The 15,034-nt window shown below is 42.2% G+C and overlaps 1 protein-coding gene across 2 annotated transcripts; it reads left to right on the forward strand.

Annotated features, from left to right (window-relative positions):
• The first annotated feature begins 1,078 nt into the window (after nucleotides 1–1,078).
• On the forward strand, nucleotides 1,079–13,357 carry LOC115110300 (cyclic AMP-responsive element-binding protein 1). 2 transcript variants are annotated; one of them, XM_029635828.2, is made up of 8 exons: nucleotides 1,079–1,220; nucleotides 5,071–5,183; nucleotides 5,759–5,929; nucleotides 6,166–6,266; nucleotides 6,358–6,506; nucleotides 6,731–6,913; nucleotides 7,005–7,161; nucleotides 7,574–13,357. In XM_029635828.2, exons 2-8 carry the CDS (start codon nucleotides 5,079–5,081, stop codon nucleotides 7,716–7,718), a joined length of 1,011 nt encoding a protein of 336 aa, XP_029491688.1. In that variant the 5' UTR covers nucleotides 1,079–1,220; nucleotides 5,071–5,078; the 3' UTR covers nucleotides 7,719–13,357. The 2 variants fall into 2 exon arrangements, with proteins under 2 accessions (XP_029491688.1, XP_029491698.1); XM_029635838.2 differs by having other exon boundaries at nucleotides 1,081–1,220; nucleotides 5,783–5,929.
• The last annotated feature ends 1,677 nt before the right edge of the window (nucleotides 13,358–15,034 follow it).

A 15,034-nucleotide genomic window follows, 5' to 3' on the forward strand; every position in this document is an offset into this window, starting at 1 on the left:
ATTTGCTGTCGGTGCAGACGCATCTCCCACGACTTTACTCATCGACTTTCGCCTACAGTTTGCTACTTTCAGCTTAACACTCAAACTTCCATTGTTAGTTGGCAGTTTGAAGTACCTGTGCACATGTGCAGATACTTTGTGTGACTGTGTGAGAGCAAATTATTGCATTTGCGCTCATCTCAATGGGAGCATGTGTTCATCTGCTCAGACGTTGCTGACACCTGCCAAATCCTATAACACTTGAATAGGTATTTTAGGTATTAGCTAACCACATCATGGTTGCGTACCGCTGCTCAGAAGTTGCATGCATCAACCAATGGGTGCATGTCAAGTCATCGACTGTGCAATTGAGCACCAGACTACAATACCACATGATGTGGTTAGCTGACGCACAAAATACCTATCCATGCATTGTAAGATCTGGCATGCTTTCGCAAATTCTGAGCAGAGGGACATAACCAAAATGTATCGAAATCTGGTGCCGACAGATGATGCATGCAACATCTGAGCAGGGGAACACAACCAATATCTGTCTCTCTGCTAGTCTACATTTGAATTAAAGTAAATCTCAATGTGACCCACCAGATTCAGAAGCTTAAAAACACTTAAAAAATTGTGAAAACCCCATTCGATTTTGCCCAAAACTTTGAGAGAAAAAAACGAAAACTGAAAACAAGTAATGATGTTTTTTATTGTGTTTTATTTAGTTTTGGAGTCAAATACAGTAAAATAGTGTAAGTATCTTTTAGTTTTTGATACATTTAGCGGTTTGTTAATTATTTGATTTCATATTTTTACTACATTTACTATAATAACCTTGGGACACACACACAGCACAGGTTGCCACATTGTAACATTGCACTTCACTTGGTTGGCACGTACCAACTAGTCGCTACAAAGTAACCTCGCTAAAAATGTATCAAAATATGCTGCTACTTTGTAACAGAATTATGACCATTTATGTCTCGCCTAAACGTTCGTTCCTTTCCGCCCATTTTCGAGATGACTTCGGTCTACTCCGTCAGTTGTTCGGCTTGTTCCGCCCATCATTCGGTCGTTCTCGATGGTGCCGCTGACGATTTGATTTTCGTCCCTCTCGTTCTCGGTGTTGTTGTTCTCGGTGACGCGACGGAGGTGTAGCCTGACGCGGTCTCTTACGTGTCGGCCTGAATAAAAGTGGAGCTCCGAGGGCCCGGGAGTGACCGAGGGAGTCTGTTTCGGTAAGAGAGGACTAGTGTCCAGGGGAAGAGAGACAAGGCGCGTCCCACATAAACTGTATTCTGGTCCGGTTCATATCGGATGAACAAAGAGATCATGGCGGCGGGCTTGTTTCAGGCAGTCATGCAGGCATGGAGGGAGGGGAGGCTGCTGCGGCTAGTAGAAAAAGGCAGGGAATGAGGAGCATGCTAGCTCGCCAGTCAGGATCGAGAACATTGCTTGTTTGGACAGCATAGTCTGCGATGCGACATTACAAGCAAATGCGCACTGTGATCAAATATGAGACTTTCTGCTTTCTATTGCCTATTGAAGGCTACTCGCGCGCTGTGGGTCTTCTTGCGCAGCAGCCCTCGCCTGTAGAGTAGAAATGCAAAGGGAGCTGTCTTAGATTTTATGTAGCCTAAAAAATGTAGTGGTCCTATAAACCAAACTCAACTGCTAAATAATTGTTCGTACGAAAAATGTGTTGGGTATTATTGAACTTAAATTCTTAAAGTGCAAAATTATGTATTGGCTTTCATAAACCAGAATAAGAAATTATGAGAAATGTCGATTTTATTTATAGGGGTAGGCCTAGTCCACTTGTCAAACCAACTCTTTGGGAGAAGGGTTGCTGTGCTGTCCTAGTCTATAATAAGAAATCGTCAATTTAGACAAGTGCCCTAATTTGGTATTATTATGTATCCATATGCCTGGTTCGCTATAATAATATGACCCATCACGTAATGCTAGTCTATTTGCTTCTAGTCGTTTTTTTTTGTGCCAAAATAAAGTTATGTAAGTGTAGTCTAGTCCAAACATCCTCAAACGCATTAGGCCACTATGAGTTTTTGGTCAGCCTATGTTGGATATTCACTTATTATACAGCATGATATAATGTTATATATCGCTCTCAAAAGTTCACAAAAATTGTCGCGAACTAAATGTAAAAGCAATGGTAAGCTATTTCTGAATGGTATGACACAAAGAGGGCATCGCTGCTCTCCATGTGGCTCTCTGTCTTGTCACTGAGCAGATATAAAGTCGATATGTACAATTGAATGTAAACACATATATTTACAGTTTGAAAATGTGTGATATGGTGGTTAGAGAAATCTTTTTTTATACTGCCATGTTGCACTGAGCCTTGCTGTGGAAAACCACATTAGTGTCCGACTTTCAGCTGTCTCCCTCAACTTCAATCCTCGACTATTGTCTACAGTCGGTTACTAAAGCCTTACCGCTCGAACACACCCAATGACTTTTGAAGAGGGATAACTCTGTAAGATTCAACAGAGACGTTATGCACTGTGACCGACTGTGATGCAGTGTGTGAGCTCACGATGCTTTCATTTCTGCCTTCTTTTGAATGGGACTTGAATAATGATTCATCATTCTACACACTATTACTGTTGCATTGCTATTTAGTAAAAACTTTTTTTTTTTGTAATTACATTGTCCAAATATTTTTTGTCAAAATCAATAGGCTACACTCATGGTTGATAGCTTTATTCCACAAATGTTCTTCTGTCATGCTCTTTCTCTATGGCTCTGAAAAGGTTCAATAAAATAAAAAGGGCAAGAAAAAAGAGTTGACTATCAGGGGAGAATGAAGCTGTTTCTCTCCCTTTGTCTGCAACAGGCACCTCTTTCATGACCCTGCTTTTCCACCGAGGGAGGGTTTGTGGCTGCTGGCCCTCCCTCCCCTCCACAACCAGACTACCATGTTTAGCAGCCAGCCAATGGTCACTGGTAGTAGGGGAATTGCCAACATTGTATTCTCTGACAGACAGAGCTAGCGCCGCTGGGGTGGCACTGGCAGACCAGACAAGTCATAACACATATGTGCCTATGGCTACAGACTGCCTGAGAGCACTGTCCCATGTGTGTGTTCTGTCCTAGCTATCCCTGTTAGGTGAAACATTTCTCTGGCTAGTCTAGAGACATGGCATATTGACAAGACAGAGGAGTAGGAGGCGGAAGTGTTTTGGGAATCTGGAAAAGGCCTCTAGCGGATAAAGCCATTGCATGACATGTTGGTAATGGGTTTCTGGCAGTGCACATGTTTGCCAAGTCTGAGTTGGTCGGACTCTGTGGAGTTTAGCAACAGCTATCGGAGAATATTTAAGCTTAAAGGTCTAGAGAAGGAAGAAAATGGCATGAGTCCAAAATGGCACCCTATCCCCTTTATAGTGCATTACTTTTGACCAGAGGCCAGCACACTATCCCGTAAATAGTGCACTACTTTTGGCCAGCGCTCTATGGGTCTCTGGTCAAAAGGCGACTCACGGGCCAAATAATTTTATCTGGCCACCCAAGTTTTCTGAGAAAAAATTCATTGTTTTTAAAGATTTTTTTGTTGGACATAAAAGACTGAAAAATCACTAAGGAATTAGCTCAAAATTATTTTAATTTAGTAAATCTGTTCCCAAGTATTCCCACGCATAAATAGCGAGGCATATGTGATTGTATTCCACTGTAATTAAGGTTTAAAATGATTCTGTTTTTGTCAAATATTGTTTGGGATTCTTGCGGTCTGTTTGCACTGTACAAATTATTTAGAACTATGTTCCGGCCCTCCGACCATCCGCACAAGGAAAGATCAGCCCACGGCTGAATGTTATCGGGGACTCCTGATGTAGGGTATAGGATGCCATTTCAGGTGCAGCCATGCTGTGTTTGGCAGCCATTAGGTGGATGTACAGGCCTTCTGCTGAACAAGGTGTCCCAAAGGACCAGAGGGAAATGTCAGCTGCCCAAACCAAACACACGCTAGCTGCTAGGCCCTATACCCACGAGGAGGAAAGTGACGCATTCCTAGACAATGAGAAGAATGACCTCTCCAGGGGATAGTGGTGTGTGTTTGTGTCAAATCACATTTTATTGGTCGCAAACACATATTTAGCAGATGTTATTGCAGGTGTAGGGAAATGCTTGTTAATGTGTGTGTGTGTGTGTTTATAACCTAGGAATGGGTCACTTCCTTACTCCGCTACGCCAGTCTCCAAGCTATTCCTCAGCCAGAACGGAATAATTTGTTCTTTATAGTAATGCCAAATGTTTTCCAAGGTTGTCTCAGGACATTCCTAAAAAGATTTCCAGCCCAAAAATCACATTGTCAAAGGGTAGCCCCAACTCTCTTATGTACCTTTAGAAGAGTATGATAAAGCTTAGGAATAGCCCTAAGAACTTATCCACTTACATTGGACCTCTCAGTTACATCCGTAAGAAGCGTCTTCGCCCCGCTTGACTTCTGAGAGAGGTACAAGCCATCATGTTGCCAGTCAGTTACAAACAGTTACAAACAGTCACATAATCCACATCTGTTTCAGTTATTAGATACTCTGTTCATAAAAGCTGGAAGGACGGCTGTGGGCAGTTTGCAGAAACACTTGCCTAACAGACAGTGGGTTGATTCTAGAGACAGGCTTTCCACTGATTTTCTTATTTACAATGACGGCCTACCGGGGAACAGTGGGTTAACTGCCTTGTTCAGGGGAACAGTGGGTTAACTGCCTTGTTCAGGGGCAGAACGACAGATTTTTACCTTGTCAGCTCGGGGATTCAATCTAGCAACCTTTTCGGTTACTGGCCTAACGCTCTAACCACTAGGCTACCTGTCGCCCCAAATACCAGCTGGTGCCAGGTAACTAACTATCTGTTGTGTTGAATCCTTCAAAAATAAGTACCAGTAGAAAGTACTACTAAGAACAATACTACCATATCTCTCAACAAAAACCAGGTCAAACCAGCTGAAATGATCATCAGCATTACTGAGATTTTCTCCTTAATGATCATAACAAGACACCCATAAAATGTATCAGAAAGTCCCATCTCTAACCCTAATGTCCTTCTCTCCCTTTTCCCCTACAGCTAAGTCGATGACCATGGAGTCGGGAGCAGAGGTTCATCAGGGAGGAGACACAGTAGTGTCAGAGACAGACAGCCAACAGATCTCCCAGGCACAGATAGCCACCCTGGCACAGGTAAGTAGCCGGCCCATCAACCTACCACACACTAGTACAGTATAACATTACTACTACCATTCACAGGTAAGCCTACTCTGCCTCCCTACCACACACTTGCGCATTACAACTTCCACTCACTACCCCACTGACTCATCTATGACTGGACCCAGTCCCTCACAGGGTTGTGAATACTCACTGACTGATAGGGAATGGTCTGCCACTTCACACACCCAGCAGATATATACAGTATGACTCACTGGGAGACGGTAGTCAGCATGACCCTGTTGTACAAGTAATAGGAAGACATGGAAATAGTCACCCCCCCCCCACAACTTCAGTTCCAGCAGAACAGACTGATGCAGGCAGGAGACAGTAGAATGTCACAAAATATACTGTACATACTGACATCATTCACGCTACCGCTTCATTCTCATATGCACACAAATGCAGTAAATATGTATACATACAGAGACAAACAAATGTAGCAAACAGGTGTTTTTATAAACATAAGTAGTAGGACCCAGAAAACCTCAAGTTTTTCCAGACCAGGAGAACTCGGGGGTTCTAGTTATAGGTGTGTGTCCCCTGGACAGCAGGATTATGTTTATGCTTTGCAGGTTTCCATGGCAGCAGGTCACGCCACATCCAGCGGTCCTACAGTCACCCTGGTGCAGCTGCCCAATGGCCAGACGGTCCAGGTTCACGGCGTCATCCAGGCCGCTCAGCCCTCTGTCATACAGTCACCACAGGTCCAGACTGTTCAGGTGAGTAGACCTTCTCATCTAACCTTTATTTATAGAGCTTTGTCGTCAAGATAAAAAACTTTAACAAAATCCTAGCTTAGAAACAACAACTTAGCACTAGAAGAAATCACTGTGACCCCAACCAGACCTGGTCATAATAAACCAATTATGATCACCAACCCTGGTGTTGAAGAAATACAGTGTATGTAAGTATTTGTTCCTGCCCAGCACTAACACACCTGATTGGACTTTTCCAGATCTCCACCCTAGCAGAGAGTGAAGACTCTCAGGAGTCAGTGGACAGTGTGACTGACTCTCAGAAACGCAGAGAGATCCTCTCACGACGCCCCTCATATAGGTACACTTTGGTGTGTGTGATAATGCAGTGCTGTGATTACTGTAGGTGTTTCTTGGTGTTTATCTGACACCCTGCCCTCTAACCCTAACAGGAAGATCCTGAATGACCTGTCATCAGGTGACACCCCAGGGGTTCCCAGGATCGAGGAAGAGAAGTCGGAGGAGGACACAGCGCCCGCCATCACCACGGTTACCATGCCCACATCATGCCCCATCTACCAGACCAGCAGTGGCCAGTACAGTACGTCACGTTTGACCCTTTGTTCTTTTACTCAACAATGTCATGGTCATCGGAGCAGCAAAAGTTATTTTTTCAGTCACTGACAGAGGTAATTTAAGAGGGTATTTTAAGCAAGATGTTTAGTTGCTGATGTTACAACCTTATTATTTTCCTTCTCTCGCTCTCTCTTTGTCTGCCCTCATTCTCTGTCTCTCTCTCTCTTGCTCTTCCCTCTCCTCTCCCAGTCGCCATCACCCAGGGCGGGGCAATCCAGCTGGCCAATAACGGAACAGACGGGATCCAGGGACTGCAGACCCTGACTATGACCAACGCTGCGGGCGCCCAGCAGGGCACCACCATCCTGCAGTACGCTCAGACCTCAGACGGCCAGCAGATCCTGGTGCCAAGCAACCAGGTGGTAGTGCAAGGTGAGTGGTAGTGCCTTACCTCTTGATATGGATAAAAACACAGTCAATCGGAGTGTTTGAGATCGTTTGGATCGTTTCCATTGTTCCCCAGCTGCGTCAGGAGATGTGCAGGCCTACCAGATCCGCACGGCCCCCACTAGCACCATCGCCCCTGGGGTGGTCATGGCCTCCTCCCCTGCCCTGTCTGGCCAGGGGGGCCCAGAGGTAGAAGTTACCCGCAAGAGAGAGGTCAGACTCATGAAGAACAGGTAAGGACAGAGTGGGGTTCCCTTTGGAGACCTGTAAACCTTATAATAAGCCATTTTAGGGCTTATACATGCTACAAGTAATCAAACATTATACCTGCTTGCATTAAGTAAAGTGTAACCAAGACCATCAATTAATTCAATTCCAATAACGTCATGTGTGGTGACGGATTGCTAGATACAAGACAGATAACATACAACACAAAACATGTACAGCATAAAGGAGTGGAAGAATTCTATGAAGCCACACGCTATATATACACATATTTACAAATAAAAAATGAAGAAAAACTTCAAGGGTTTTTGGCACAAAACTAGAAGCTGCTCTAGAGAAGATGATGTGTACCATCCCATGCTAGCTGAGCCAATAGCCAGAGGTTTCCCTAACTGTGTCTTGGTTCTTGTTGTGTCACAGAGAGGCGGCCCGCGAGTGTCGCAGGAAGAAGAAGGAGTATGTCAAGTGTCTTGAGAACCGCGTGGCCGTGCTGGAAAACCAGAACAAAACCCTCATAGAGGAACTGAAAGCACTTAAAGACCTGTACTGCCATAAATCTGAGTAGCTTCAAAATAACCCATCCTAGCCCAACTGTCACTCCCTATTCAGCGGGCATCAGACTGCCCACTGACCTGTACAGAGACTCTGCCAAGCATTGGCCTACGGGCATGACCCATGACATCTGAAGCAAGAGGATGTGAGAGAGAAGACAGAATGAAAATGGATTGATGGACGGGAGATCAGTGATGGACAGTGCTTTGTGGGAATTGTAGTAAACATGACCACTTTGGCCCATACGTCCCCCAATCTCCCATCCACCAATCCATTTTCACCCTGTCTTCTCTCTCACATCCTCTTGCTTCCACTCCTTCTTCTCCCGCTCACTTGTTATCCACCTTTTCATCTTTCTTTGCCTCTCCCAACTTCTCTCAATGTTATCCCACCGCGGAACTGAAAGGATGAGGATTCATTTGTCAGTTGTGGTTCCAGGGATAACGTGGTGAAACATAACACTAACTCTTTTACACTATTCAAGCTTCTTGTTTGGGGTTTGAATACTGGGAAGAGAAGTCACAGACTTCTGACATAGTCATTTGTTATTAACCCAAAGCCTCGTATGTCTTCACTAACAATGGTTAGCCAATCAAACCATAGGGTTAGTGTCTGAATGTCCAATCAGCTCAAGAGGAAGTCAAGACAAGGAAGTCAAGGTAGCCTCCAGAACCCTGGCATTGGAGTCAGTTAAGACATTGTAGATTTCCCTGGGCCCGGTTTCCCAAAAGCATCTTAAGGCTAAGTTCATCGTTAGAACATTTGTAGGAGCCTCGTTAAATCTCGTTATTAACATTGCACTTGAAAGCGCTCGTAATCTAATGCATGCTTCAGACCACTCGTAGAACAGCCGTACGTCGTTAGATGCTTTTTTGCCCTCCTTTATGTACAGAAGATCTCCGCTAAACATCACATGGTTTATCCGTCTCTCTGTGTCCGATGATAACTTCAGAACAATGTTGACTACAAATGCAAAGGTGCCAATGTCTTTGTAATTGATACAAACAAGCAACGTATAAAAATATGCTTCAAATGAAAACCGAGATGACTGCATTAAAATATAAACAGTAGGATGTAGGCCTATTTCAGTCCTATTGAAATACATACCATGTTCAATCAATTGAGTTCTATTTTGCTACTTGTAGGCTACTGTTTGTAATTTGTCTCAATACATTTCATGATGTGTAGCCTAACGTGCTTAATGATGTGCCAAATCTTTGATTTAGTGGGTAAGCATTAGACTAAGGCGCCTCAATATTTGCATCCATGGGTGGTAATATCCGTAGCCGCGGGAAGTAAGGGTGCTGCATCACCCCCTCATAAATCACAATAAACCAAATTAGTGCACTAGGCCTTTGAATAAACCAAATTGGTGCACTAGGCCTTTATTACCCCTGTATGAGCGGGGAGAAAAATACTCATCCGCAGAGCGGGGAAAAGCCCCCCAACTCGCCCGTCGACAAAAAAATTCAGCGCCCCCACCCCAAAACAACTTCCTGCGGCCATGGTAATATCACTCTAGGAGCTGATCTGTCGTCAGTATTGTGAAATAATTATAATGTTGAGGAAAGTTCCCTTTCTTTCAATCCTATTAGTATCAACACATGATCAAACAACGCTCTTAAGCGAGCGTTCTCTCTGTGTGGTGTTTTGGGAAACTCATGTTACATCTTTGGGAAAGATACATTGTTAAAACACGCCTAAATTCCATCGCTATCAGGAAACCGGGCCCTGCTCAGTAGATCATATGAGATCAGATTATGTTATTTTCTAGATCTCAGTGCTTAGGTTAAACCTCCATAATCAGTATAACCCATCAACTCGGATTCATCTTCCATTTCAAGTGTCTTGGGTATTTTCTGTATTTCGTTACATTTTGATATCTGAGATTTGAGCTACTTTTGTTACGCTCTAAAGATTTGGACTGTTGCTAGGTGGTGGTGGAATATGGATCCCATATAACTACTGAAGAAAACAGATTCATGTCTGAATACTGGAAAAAGTTGTCAGTACACACTACATATGGTTAATGTGTTAATGGCAATTATCTGAGATTAAATTCACCTAAGTAAATCTTGTTGGAATAGATACATTTGTAATCTCCGGCATACACATATTTATGGTGAGTGTACTACTGTACATACATTCAGTACATACATTACTGTTCAAACGTTTGGGGTCACTTAGAAATGTCCTTGTTTAAAAAAAAATAAAAGGCACGTTTTCTGGGGCCATGAAAAGAACATCAAATTGATCAGAAACACAGTGTAGGCATTGTTAATGTTGTAAATTACTATTGTAGCTGGAAACGGCAGATTTTTTTATGAATTTTCTACATAGGTGTACAGAGGCCTGTTTTAAAAGGCTAATTGATCATTCTAGGCAAGAGTTCCTCTGTCCAGTGCCTGTGTTCTTTTGCCCATTGGCCAGTCTGAGATATGGCTTTTTCTTTGCAACTCTGCCTAGGCCAGCATCCCGGATTCGCCTCTTCACTGTTGACATTGAGACTGGTGTTTTGCGGTTACTATTTAATGAAGCTGCCAGTTGAGGACTTGTGAGGCATCTGTTTCTCAAACTCTACACTCTAATGTACTTGTCCTCTTGCTCATTTGTGCACCGGGGCCTCCCACTCCTTTTCCCATTCTGGTTAGAGCCAGTTTGCGCTGTTCTGTGAAGGGAGTAGTACACAGCGTTGTACGAGATCTTCAGTTTCTTGGCAATTTCTCGCATGGAATAGCCTTTATTTCTCAGAACAAGAATAAGACTGACGAGTTTCAGAAGAAAGTTATTTGATTCTGGCCATTTTGAGCCTGTAATCAAACCCACAAATGCTGATGCTCCAGATACTCGACTAGTTTAATCAGGACACCAGTTTTCAGCTGTGCTAACATAATTGCAAAAGGGTTTTCTAATGATCAATTAGCCTTTTAAAATGATAAACTTGGATTAGCTAACACAACGTGCCATTGGAACACAGGAGTGATAGTTGCTGATAATGGGCCTCTGTACGCCTATGTAGATATTCCATAAAAAATCTGCCGTTTCCAGCTACAATAGTCATTTACAACATTGACAATGTCTACACTGTATTTCTGATCAATTTGATGTTATTTTAATGGGCAAAACATTTGCTTTTCTTTCAAAAACAAGGAAATTTCTAAGTGACCCCAAACTTTTGAACGGTAGTGTATACGATTACATTAACATTTCGTTAGTAGGTTTATGTAGGACTTGGGATCAATCTTCCAACATCACAGACATAGATACTTTATATTCTGTTTATGATAGGATAAAGTAGTACCATATTGTATTACATATTGATTATTTTTCTTTTGATATAATTACTGTACATGGAGCCTACAGCATGTGTAGATTTTACTATGATATTTCTATTGATTTGATAAGAAAATTGTTATGCATAATATGAAACCAATATAGATTAACATATTTGTATCATATACTGCAGCACATAAAAAAATATAAAAATATATAATGTTTATTCCTTTAGCTTACCAGGCCTATTACAATGTCGGCAGCTATTTAAGAAAAAGGCCTTTTTTAAACTCACCATGCTTTGTGGTGCTCTGCTCATCTTCTTTTGAGACAGGCGAGTGAACAGCCTGTTGGAAGCTATTACGACCCATAAGACATATTAGTTCAATTAGTCCTCTGGGTTTCATTAAGCTGTAAATGGCTAAGAAATAAATGTGATTCTGCCGGCCACACCACTCATCTGTACAGAGGACTGAGAGCCCTAAGTGGTTGTAAAAGCCTCTTGCGAATGTTGTAACATGCTTACTATAAATGCATTTCATCACAGAGCACCCCCCCCCCCCGCCGTAGCCCACCTAGGAAGCAACACCATCATGCAACGAAAGCTTCTTTTCTTTCTGTTAGATATTATGTCATATGTAATGTCACGGTACAGTAAATGCATTTCATCACAGAGCACCGCCCCCCCCCGCCACCCGCCTAGGAAGCAACACCATCATGCAACGAAAGCTTATTTTCTTTCTGTTAGATATTATGTCATATGTAATGTCACGGTACAGTAAATGCATTTCTTCCTACATTTTCTGCCTTTGTTTGTACTTTATAAATAAGAATTCATTTTAGACACTAGAATATTCCTGAATTGAATGTGAAATAAATACATGGTTCAGCCAACTCCAAACCTGTAATATCTTTTAAAAAAACTAAGATTATTTGTGGAAATAATCAGCACCAAAATCCTAGTTTTGTATTCAGGAGGACGCATCAGCAATCTAAATATATTGATCCTGGGTGAACCATGAAAAACAAATCAACACATTGGAATTGGAATGTATCTTCAGTGTGAATACCCAGATTCATCTCATGCACATCAAACATAACAACGCATAACTTCTTGAGTTTTCTGTTAGGATGGGGGTAGTTTGTTAATGGTTATCATTTTACTGTGTTTGTACGTTGAGATTCAGTAAATCCAGTGTCACTCTGCTTGCTTTATTTTTCTACATTAAAAGACTGTTTATAATGTACAGCATTCATCATATTATGTGAATGGTATTGTAAAAAGAAAAGTGGGTTGGGTTCGTGTGAAATGGTCACAGAAAGTAATGTTTCTGATTATCATTGTGCAAGGGTAGCACCGTAATTTTGTTCTTCTGTTGCTTGCAAAAGGCAAAGCCATCTTTTGAGTCGTATGAATCATTACCTTGTCCTGGCCTTACTCTTTCAGTTTTTACAGACGCTTTGACAAGTCATTTGTGAGGCTGAATCCAAGCATGACAAATTGCAGAGGTAATCTCTTAGCAGAGCTTTTTCAGGGTAGATTATGGATTCATGCTGAAGGGATATAATTTGACACAGCACACCTTGAGTTTCAGCTTTGCCAGCTCTGTAAAACTCATTATTTTATGACTGGAGCAGAACTGAGCAGAGCAGGTCAATGGCGCTTACAAAACAGTAGGTGAGGTTTGCTTGAACAGAAGAATTCATCTTGAATTAATCTTGACAAAATACCAGTGAAGATACCAAGAGGTAAACTTGCCTATAGGCTTTTGTATTTAGCATTTAATTCAATTTAAGTAGCTGAATGAACAAAAAAAATATCAATAGCCTACAGTGGTTTGGTTTCTGTACCATTTTGAGGTACACAACCTGGCTTTACTTCCTGCATGAACAGCCTGTCATAGTGGAACTTTGAACAATAACCTTTTTCTAAACTTTTGTGCCCTGTTTGAATATTGCCAATTTTACAAATTGTAATCTTTAAATACCATTTATTGTACATAATGTAATCCTGTTAAGGGAGGTTTTATTGTGTTCCAGTTGTGTATCTGTCCATTGTATATACTGTCTGTGAACAGCATTAAACTAAAGCGCCTAACGATCCACACTTTAGACAGATACAAAGTCGCGGGAATAGGGGTGCTGTCCTCTGATCAATAAAGAAATAAACAATTAATCTAATTAGTGCACTAGGCCTGTATTACTCCTGTAGAAGTGGAGCGAAGCAAAGTACTTGTCAGCAGACAAAAAATCTAGGAAAAATGTCAGCACCCCCACCCCGAAACATCTTTCCACAGCCATAGATTTTGAAAGCGCTATGTGACACATTGTACCACTCTTTTGTAAACATTTATGCCACAATAAATTGCATTCAAAGTGCCTTATTTGTCATCATTTTATAGACTGTTTTTAACTGTCAAAACAATAACATGTTCGATATGGACGCGCAAATCATCAGACAACGTTGATTTCCTGGTTATTATCAAATCAAATGTATTTATATAGCCCTTCGTACATCAGCTGATATCTCAAAGTGCTGTACAGAAACCCAGCCTAAAACCCCAAACAGCAAACAATGCAGGTGTAAAAGCACGGTGGCTAGGAAAAACTCCCTAGAAAGGCCAAAACCTAGAGAGGAACCAGGCTATGTGGGGTGGCCAGTCCTCTTCTGGCTGTGCCGTGTAGAGATTATAACAGAACATGACCAAGATGTTCAAATGTTCATAAATGACCAGCATGGTCGAATAATAATAAGGCAGAACAGTTGAAACTGGAGCAGCAGCACAGTCAGGTGGACTGGGGACAGCAAGGAGTCATCATGTCAGGTAGTTCTGGGGCACGGTCCTAGGGCTCAGGTCCTCCGAGAGAGAGAAAGAAAGAGAGAATTAGAGAGAGCATATGTGGGGTTTTATCCGTTTGCTCTGGTGGTGTTACATTTGGCGAGCACAGCAAATAACCACAGAGCTAGCGTGATGTCAAGGTAAAGATCAGCTTACCTTGTTAGCCAGATCATTTCTCTCAAGACAGCCAATAATATAACTAAACTAAATGTAGCTAGCATACGAGTCCAATGTTTAACGGCCACATTGTTTACATCAAAAGTTAGCTAGCAGCAGTAATTATCTCACTATCAACCTCTCTCTCCCCCCTCACCAATCTGTCTCTCCTAGCTCTTCGTCCACTTCCTCCAAAACGCAAATATATTTTACCCAGGTGTATAACTCACTTAAGTCGCTCTGGATAAGAGCGTCTGCTAAATGACTTAAATGTAAATGTAAATGTAATTAAGAAATATACTGTAGTTTTAATTACGCACTAGCTTGTGCTACGCATGTATTATTGACCTTGCATTACTAGACCTAGCTAGTGGTTTGTTTATATTGTAAAGCTATAGGAGACTATTGGACAAATGCTAATGCTGATAATGTTTATTTTTTTTATCCCCAGTTTTGACATATCCAATTCGTAGTTACAGTCTTGTCCCGTCGCTGCAAAGGTCAAGAGCCGTGCATCCTCCGAAACACAACCCTGCCAAGCCGCGCTGCTTATTGACACACTGCCCATTTAAACCGGAAGCCAACCGCACCAATGTTTCAGAGGAAACACCGTCAAACTGGCGACTTGCATGCGCCCGACCCTCCACAGGCGCGATGGAACAAGAACATCCCTGCCTTGCCAAACCCTCCCCTAACCCGGACGACGCTGGAACAATCGTTCGACGTCTCGCGGTCGAAGCCGGCTGCAACACAGCCCAGGATCGATGCACCAGTCGGAAGGCAACTTGTGATAATGTAGAACTGTATATTAATTACACCAGGATGATACATGAAGCAAACAAATTACAACTTTATTTCAAGCAACATGTATTTTTAAATTAAATCAAATAACCTTAAATAATTCCTTTCTGCACATACTCATGTGCTAGTAATATCTCTCTCCTGTGCATGTCATCCTTAAGGCCTACCTACCTTCATTACAAGGATAGAGCTTGCACTAATCCATTTCATGACGGCATATACAGTAGCTGTAGAAGTCAAATCGGATATCCTTCAACAT

Source organism: Oncorhynchus nerka, linkage group LG3 (assembly GCF_034236695.1).
Source record: "Oncorhynchus nerka isolate Pitt River linkage group LG3, Oner_Uvic_2.0, whole genome shotgun sequence".
NCBI classification, from domain to species: domain Eukaryota; kingdom Metazoa; phylum Chordata; class Actinopteri; order Salmoniformes; family Salmonidae; genus Oncorhynchus; species Oncorhynchus nerka.

What these genes read in the sequence shown, in the direction of transcription:
- LOC115110300 (XM_029635828.2), top strand. Translation starts at nt 5,079, where the DNA reads ATGACCATGGAGTCGGGAGCAGAGGTTCATCAGGGAGGAGACACAGTA. An exon ending in AGATAGCCACCCTGGCACAG is followed by an intron (nt 5,184 to 5,758) that starts GTAAGTAGCCGG and finishes TCCCCTGGACAG; the next exon opens with CAGGATTATGTTTATGCTTT. An exon ending in GTCAGACTCATGAAGAACAG is followed by an intron (nt 7,162 to 7,573) that starts GTAAGGACAGAG and finishes GTTGTGTCACAG; the next exon opens with AGAGGCGGCCCGCGAGTGTC.